Here is an 8618-nt window from a genome sequence, read left to right as displayed (position 1 = left end):
TACGCGTATAGCTATAGCCGGTCGTTCACACGTCTGCTATACGCGTACAGCTATACGAAGTACGTAGGAAACGCACTCCTTTTGTCAGGATAGTGATACGCGTTTAAAACCGAGTATAGCTATACGTGGTCGTTCAGACGAGGGAAATTTATCGCGAGTACGTACGAAACTCTGTTTGGTACGCGTACGAACCGTGGATTTTGCTACGTGTGAACGCGCTATTATATATATATTATATAATGCATATTATATTAGGTATGCGTAAAAAACAAATTTCATTGTTTTTGTTTTTATCGTATGTTTTATTTTATCGTAGGTTTTTATGTTACAGTATATCTGCTTTTATTAGTTATTCCTGATCATAAATGAATAAATAAATAAATATATACCCCTCCCCCCTTCATGCCTCCCTCCTCCGCCTCTCTCCCACCCCTCTCCTCCTCCCCCTCCTCCCTCTGCACTCACCGCCGCGCCTGCACGAACTTCTTGACGAGGTCTATCTTGCGTTTGACGCGCGCGATGCGATCCTCCTTCTCCGACTGGTTCTCCATCGTCGCCTTGGCGAGGCATTTCTGCGCCTCCCCGAATGCTCCCAGTGCCTTCTCGTAGTTCTGGTACTCATCTATCTCCACCTGCCGACACAGAAGCCAGGTGTCAGACCGCCGCCACGCGCGGGGGTGAGTTTAAGGATCAAGGACATATTTACAGTTTTAAGGAGCGAGGGAGCTGCTACTGTCTTGGGTTCTATCAGTGATGACCATCGCGGGGCGGGATCGCAATCTTTACGAACTTGAGCGTCGATTTTAGGAAATCGAGGACGTTTTTAGTGATTCTGGGGCGTGCGAGGAGCGTGCTGTCAGTGCTTAGGTTCTATCAGTGATGACAACGACTAGGTCGGATCCAATTTTCATGTTCTTTTTCAGAGCCAAGCTTGGGTTCTATCAGGGTTAAGTAGAAATAACTGATCACGTTTGTTTTGATTTATGACGAATAAAAATTTCACAATATTATATTAGCCACCAGCGCCGTCCAACTCGTAAAAGCGTACCAAAAGGAGAGGAAGCCACCTGTCGCAGGACTCTTAGCAAAACCACGCTGAGCGAAAAGAAATCAGTGAGTTGAAAGGAAGCCAGAAGAGGAAGAGGAAGCCAGAAAGAAACCAGAAGAAGCCTACAGGGACAGAGGAGCCTACCTGTGCGCAGGACGGTAGAAGGCGGTGCAGGGAGAGGAACTCAGCGAGGGAAAGGAAGCCAGAGGAGGAGGAGAAGAGAGAGAAAGAGCAGAGGGAGCAGACAATACGAAAGCCTACCTGTGTGCAGGACTCGTAGAAGCACGCAAGAAAAAGGAATCCCAGCAAGGGAAAGGAAAGCCAGAGAAGGAGAGAAAGATAGAGAGACAGAGGAAGCCTACCTGTGCGCAGGACTCGTAGAAGCGAGCGAGGGAGTCGAGCGAGCGGCCCTTTCGTGTAGAAAGGCGATGATGTGTTTCATCACGCCGGGTCCTTCTTCCAGTCGAGCGTCTGCAGGTAGTTTGCGGCCATCACGTAGATGTCGCGCTGCCGAGACACGTTCGCAAAGAACACAATCTTCTCCGTGTCGCCAGACTTCAGTAGCGCCCTCATCGCCTGTGTAGGCAGCGAGGCGAGAGTTGTAGGCGGGCCGCCATGCTGCGCACGACGGCGCCCCTACGTGTCGCCAGACTTCAAGTAGGCGCCGCTATAGCCTGTGTAGCGAGAACGAGAGTTGTAGCGGCCCATGCTGCGCACGACGCGCGCCCTACCGTGTCGCCAGACTTAGTAGCGCCCTCAAGACCTGATGTAGCGAGACGAGAGTCTGTAGCGGGCGCCATGCCTGGCATGACGGCGCCCCTACCGTGTCGCCAGACTTCAATAGAGCTCATCGCCTGTGTAAGCGCGAGAGCGAGAGTTGTAGCGCGGCCCGGCATGCTTGCGCACGAGGCGCCCCTCCGTCGTCGGCCAGATTCAGTAGCGGCGCTTCATAGCCTGTGTAGCGAGACGGAGAGTGTGTAGGGGCCGCCATGCTGCGCACGACGGCGCCCCCTACCGTGTCGCCAGACTTCAGTAGCGCCCTCATAGCCTGTGTAGCGAGAGCGAGAGTTGTAGCGGCCGCCCATGCGTGCGCACGACGGCGCCCCTACGTGTCGCCAGACTTCAGTAGCGCCCTCATCGCCTGTGTAGCAGCGAGAGCGAGAGTTGTAGCGGGCCGCCATGCTGCGCACGACGGCGCCCCTCACGTTGTCGCGGCAGACTTCAGTAGAGCCCCCGTCATAGCCGCTGCTGTTCAGCGAAGAGCGAGCGTTGTAGGCGCCGCCATGCTTGCGCACGACGGCGCTCCCGCCTACCGTGTCGCCAGACTTCAGTAGCCGCCCTCATCGTGGCCTGGTAGCCCAGCAGAGCGAGAGCTTGTAGCGGGCCGGCCATGCTGCGCACGATGGCGCCCCCTACATTCACTGTGTATACAACGGTGTTGCCTGTTCATCTATTGATGCGCCCACTATCTTCATTGGCATATAATGATCCATGCTCTCATTACCACATGCTCTCCCCCTATCTACCTACCACTTACATTATGCGTGCCCGCTACCTTCGCTCTGTACGCTCCAGCGCCACCTACCTTGACTTTGTTTCCGGCCTGCGTGTACTTCTTCGTCGCGAGGTGGTACGATCGCTGCTGCATCGCACAGTCCGCCTATCTTCCTCCAGCTCGCCCCGCGCGTCGCCGCGTCCTCCTGCCGCCGCCGCCGCCGTCGGATGCTCTCTTGTCGAGCGTGAATCGCTCGGCGAGCTCCTCGCTGATCTGGATGTTGTACTCGACGCATGAGGTCGACGAGCGTCGAAGTACTGAAAGAGTGTAGGGCTGGGATAAGAATCGGGACCCAGTGGTGAGATGTTTTGAGCAATAATCACTGTGCCGCTCCTGACTGCATGTAACCAACCCCTCTCTCTCAACCATCACTCTCACTTCCTTTACCCTCGCTGCATGAAACTCGCTCTCTCTCTCGCTCTCACTCTCGCTTCGCTCTTCGCTCCGCTCTCGCGCTCTCGCTCTCGCTCTCTCTCTCTCTCTCTCTCTCTCTCCTCTCTCTCTCTCTCTCTCTCTCTCTCTCTCTTTCTTCTCTCTCTCTCTCTCTCTCTCCTCTTCTCTCTCTCTCTCCATCTCTCTTTCTCTCGCCCCGACCCCCTCCCCCCCTCTCTCTCTCTCCCCTCTCCTCACCTTCTTCCCCTTTATCAGCAGGTCCACTGCCTTGTCGTACTGGCCGTTGTCGACGAAGAACTGGGCCATCTTGGACACGAGCTCCGGATCGGTGCTGTCCTGGAGGTCGCCCGATATCAGGTGCAGCGCCGACGTCTGATGGCTCTTGAACGCATGTCGACGGCGCGCGTCAGGTACCCGCCTGGTGGAAAAACGCGGAAACGTGAGCGATTTTACCTTAGCCAAGTTTTTTGGTTACATGTTCGCCCGCTCGAATTTCATGGCGAAACGATCGTATGGGACTCATTATGCGGACAGAATTCACATCACTGCAGCAATGAGATGTATAAATTATCACGTGACACGATGTAAGGGTCGTCATGGGAACGCGACGCATCGGTCGTTGAGGTGACGGGATTAAACACGACTGAGGCAACGAGATCGTAATACATTGAATAACTTGTAAATATCACCACTGTATGAGTGTAAATATAATCACAGCGACATTACTCATGGGTCATCAAGGGGACAGGATAAGGCATTGTCACGCCGTCATGGCGACGCTACATAGGCGTCGTCGTGGCAACGCGACTCACCTTGTGGTAGAGCATGACGGCTTTGTCCTTGTGCTGCGTTTCTTCTCGTAGTAACGCGCCGCGTCAATCATGTCCTCCGGAGAGCTGTACAATGCAAGGTTCACAAGCTGATCGTCCAACGCATGTTCCTACAGAACAACGAACAACGTGTGAACGAGTACGAACATCGCTTGTATACAACGCAATGTTCACGGCTGATCATCAACGACATGTTCCTACAGAACAACGAACAAGTAGTGAACGACGAACATCGCGTTGACCAACGCAAGTTTCATTAGCTAATATCCAACGCATGTTCCGTACGAACGGAGCAGTGTCAACGAACGAACAACGTGTGAACGAACGAACCATCGCTTGTACAACGCAAGGTTCACGAGCTGATCGTCCAACGCATGTTCCTACAGAACAACGAACAACGTGTGAACGAACGAACCATCGCAATGAATGAACCCTCTATGAACAATGCCGGGTTCACCAACTGATTATCCAGCCGATGTTCCTACAGAGCAACGAACAACAGATCAACAAATAACCCTGGCATTAACAAACGCACGAATGAACCCTCCACGAACAACGGCCCATTCCTGCGCCGGCGCCCCCTACGAACAACCGACACGTACCTTGCAGATGCGGATTGCGTTTCCGTAGGCGTGCGCGCGCGTGAAGAAGTGAATCGCCTCCTTGATGTTCTCTTGGTTCTCGTACTGGCGCGCGAGATGGTAGCAGGCGGCCCGGTCACCCGTCTCGTTGGCTATCTCAGACGCCTGCGCGACAAGCAGCATGTCGGAATCAAATTTAAAAAAAATTCTTACTTTCTACATTTTTATTTTAGTATTTTTAATGAATTTTTTAGAAAAGGGTTATCAAGATCCACTGAGAAAGACTAGTAGAATACCGTACAATACTAAGAATGATAAGAACAAAACACGATTTGAACAAAAAGAGATAGATACGTACATATGCTACGTGGGATTTGTAGGAAGGGCACGGAGACAAACCAAGCAGAGCAGCCACGACGGTTTATTACCGTAGATATCATCAAATTATCACCTTTCATTCAATTCCACCGCGTTAGCTGTTGCCACTACAGAATGGATAATCTTCTACACTTTTTGGAATTTTCATTCAGTCAACCTGGCACACACGCACCCACCCATGCACGCACGCATGCGAACACACACACACATGTACAATGGGTAATCCATTGATCTCTACACTGCATCGCAGCTGCGCGCACCTTGACTATGTTTCCGCAGTAGCAGTAGACCCTGACCAGCGACAGCCAGTCGCGCGCTGCCTCGTAGAACTGCATGGCCGTCTCCATCTCACCCAGGCTCTCCATGTACTGCGCCCACCACTTGTGCAGGTGCCTGCCTCGCGCAACGAAAACAAATCTCGTCACAAAAAGACTATACGAAAAAGCCGTATACGTGAATAATGAATTATATAACATAAATGTAATAAATACCGTAAAAAATGAACGAAAAATGTGAATAAACGTCATGAGTTTCCGGTGCCCGGGGTATCACTGCTGTGATAGCATGTCCTAAAAACAATCCTATCCCTGCATCTTCACCATTCAATACCTCCATCTTCCCCCCTCAGCCTCCCTCAATTCTCCCTGCTCAGCCTCCCTCCTCCTTCAGAATTCTTCCACCCTTCCACCAGCCTCCCTCCATTCTCCCCTATCAGCATCCATCCACCCGCCCCATCAGCCTTCCTCCATCCCCCCTTAGCATCCTTCCCCCACCCCCAGCATCCCTCCATCCTACCCCTCAGGCATCCCTCTATCTTCCCCCTCAGCAGCCCTCCCCCCTCAGCCTCCCTCAGCCACTCACGTGTCCTTTGTCTGCATGATGTAGCGTTCGAGGTCAGCCGGGCTTTCATCAAACAGCATGCGCGGAACCTCAAACTTACTCGTGCCTGACTTCTCGTACCTGCCGCCGCAACAGCAACGAAATCGTAATATTGTCATGACAGGTGTTTCTACTACAACAACAACAACAACAACAACAACCAGAACAACAACAACAACAACCAGAACAACAACAACAACAACAACCAGAACAACAACAACAACAACAACAACAGCAATAATCGTAGCTTCACCATGGCTGATATCGTCATTGCCGCCACCACCACCACAACAACAGCCGCAAAAATGAGAACCCTAATAATAACAACAACAACAGTAACAACAATAACAACAATACCAATAATGAGAACAATCGTAACTTCATCACGACTACCATCGTCATACTAATCTACCCTCACTCACTCACGCACGCACATGCACACGCATGCACTCACTCACGCTTGCACGCACACGCACTCACCCACGCTTGCACATGCACGCACACATGGTATTTATTAACTTACTGTAAGATGGCCGATGAGAAGTCGCCCCTCGACTCGAGATATTTGCCGTAGTTGTAGTAGGTCGACCTCAGATGCAGCCGATCGTAGACCTCGGCAATCTCCATCGCCTGAAACAAGCGAACGTGTCTGATATGGCAGTGGCAGGAGATGCAATCGCTAATTGTGAATTCTCTCACGGGTGTCTTACCTTCTACCACACACCTCTCACCTTCTCCCCCACCTCTCTTACCTTCTCCCACATCTCTCACCTTCTCCCCCATACCTCTTACCTTCTCCCCCACCTCTCTTACCTTCTCCCCGACACCTCTTACCTTCTCCCCCACCTCTCTTACCTTCTCCCCACCTCTCTTACCGTTCTCCCAAATCTCTCACCCTTCTCTCCCACAGCTGGCTTTACCTTCTCGCCAAATCTCTCAACCTTCTCCCCCATACCCTCTTACCTTCTCCCACATTCTCACCTCTCCCACATCTCTTACCTTCTCCCCCATACCTCTTACCTTCTACCACACACCTCTCACCTTCTCCCCCACATCTCTCACCTTCTCCCCCACCTCTTTTGCACGCTTCTCCCCCATACTTCTTACACGTTCTGCCCCAGCCTCTGCTTGACCTCTCCGCTCCAACACATCACTTACCTTCTCCCCATACGGCTCTTACCTCTCCTCACACATCTCTCACCTTTGCTCCCGTACCTCTTAGCTTCGCCCACATCGTCTCACTTCTCCCATACCTCTTACCTTCTCCCCCACATCTCGCACCTTTCTTCCCCACTCTCGTACTTCCCACACCTCTCTTACCTTCTCCCCCACCTCTCTTACCTTTTCCCACATCTCTCACCTTCTTCCCCATACCTCCTACCTTCTCCTCCACCTCTCTTACCTTCTCCCCCACCTCTCTTACCTTCTCCCACATGCCTCGTGCCTGGTAGAACCTGTTGAGAAGATCGTAGCGGTGGCAGTTGATGTAAAGCCGCTCCGCTTCATCCTGCAAGCAAAGTTCCATCCACGGCGTCAGGCGTCGACATTACGCCAGACACGCGGGAAACTACATATCAAAAGCGATACTAGCAATATGAAGAATAATAACTCAATCACTAATGACAGTGAAGGGAGATGGACTGATTTTTCGTGATATGATGCAAGAATTTTTGGCATCTTCGTTTTTCGTATCGAATGCGTGGTTTTTTTACGCGTATTTTCGATTTTCGATCGTTCCAGCAACAGCAACATCTACCAACATTCCAAGCAACACCTACCAACATTCTCGGCAACACTCGCCAACATTCCCAGCAACACTCGCCAACATTCCCAGCAACACTCACCAACATTCCCGGCAACACTTGCCAACATTTCCTGCAACACTCACCAACATTCCCAGCTGCACCGCCAACATCGCGACGGCAGCATCTAGCTCTGGTTCCTTCATCGCCGCCCGCAGCTGCTTCGCCCCGCGCGCGTGACCCATGTTGCCGAGGCAGACGGCGGCGACATCTAGCCGTCGTGACTTGACGCACATGCGCGCCATGTTCTCCCAGACTGACTCACTGCGAGTCGAAGAAAAGAAGCAGCGGGATCGCTCGTTAGCGATTAACGACAATAATACGGAGGCACGGTGACAGATTACAGATGACAGATGATGGATGACAGATGGCAGGTGACAGATGACGGAGGACAAATGACAGATGGCAAGTTACAGATGACAAGTTACGTATGACAGATGACATGTCAGAGATGTCCGGTTACAGATAAGAGACGACAGATGACAAACGACAAAGTACAAACGGCAGCCGATACATGACAGACGTGACACACTCCACCAACCCATTCGCACGCACCCACCCACACACCACCACACACACGCACCCACCCACACACCCCCTCCCACCCACACACGCACCTCTTGATGAGCTTGATCGCCTTGTACGCCTCGTCCATGTTGCCAACGGCGAGGTAGTAGCTGAAGTTCATCATGGCCGCGCGCGTCCGCTCGTCCCCGCCCTCCAGCCCCGCGAAGTCTCGCATGATGGCTCGCGCGGCGAGGTGCTGCACGGGGGAAGTCACCCCGCCCCCGCCCCCGCCGCCCGCGATCATCATCTCACTCGTGGACATCGCCTGCGGGTCGTAGGTCGGCACGCCCTCCGACGGATGGTCCGACTGCGAGCGCACACGGAGAGCGAAAATGACAGAGGTCAGAGGTTAGAGAGTTAGGGTCACAGGTTGGAGTTAGGGTTAGGGTTAGGGGTTAGCGGTAGGGCTAGGGGTTAGCGTTAGGGTTGGAGTTAGAGTTTGGGTTAGGGGTTAGGGGTCAGGGTTATGGCCAGGGTCCGGTGTCAGGGTTAGGGTTAGGGGTTAGCGGTAGGGCTAGGGGTTAGCGTTAGGGTTGGAGTTAGAGTTTGGGTTAGGGGTTAGGGGTCAGGGTTATGGCCAGGGTG

The 8618-nt window shown here is 52.7% G+C and overlaps 1 protein-coding gene across 1 annotated transcript in view; it reads right to left on the bottom strand.

The window, feature by feature from the left end:
• Window positions 1-8618, bottom strand: part of LOC106809487 (intraflagellar transport protein 140 homolog) — a 24485-nt gene that overhangs the window by 3007 nt on the left and 12860 nt on the right. Inside the window, 14 exon segments of the mRNA XM_014812575.1 lie at window positions 466-632; window positions 1411-1461; window positions 1463-1624; window positions 2634-2876; window positions 3234-3414; window positions 3780-3846; window positions 3849-3936; window positions 4429-4572; window positions 5046-5178; window positions 5647-5745; window positions 6188-6294; window positions 7088-7171; window positions 7553-7730; window positions 8084-8340. Coding sequence (XP_014668061.1) covers window positions 466-632; window positions 1411-1461; window positions 1463-1624; window positions 2634-2876; window positions 3234-3414; window positions 3780-3846; window positions 3849-3936; window positions 4429-4572; window positions 5046-5178; window positions 5647-5745; window positions 6188-6294; window positions 7088-7171; window positions 7553-7730; window positions 8084-8340 — 1961 coding nt within the window.

This window comes from Priapulus caudatus, unplaced genomic scaffold (assembly GCF_000485595.1).
Source record: "Priapulus caudatus unplaced genomic scaffold, Priapulus_caudatus-5.0.1 Scaffold358, whole genome shotgun sequence".
Lineage (NCBI taxonomy): Eukaryota > Metazoa > Priapulida > Priapulimorpha > Priapulimorphida > Priapulidae > Priapulus > Priapulus caudatus.
The sequence above is the reverse complement of the archived record's forward strand: the minus strand, read 5'-3'. Positions and strand labels throughout refer to the sequence as shown.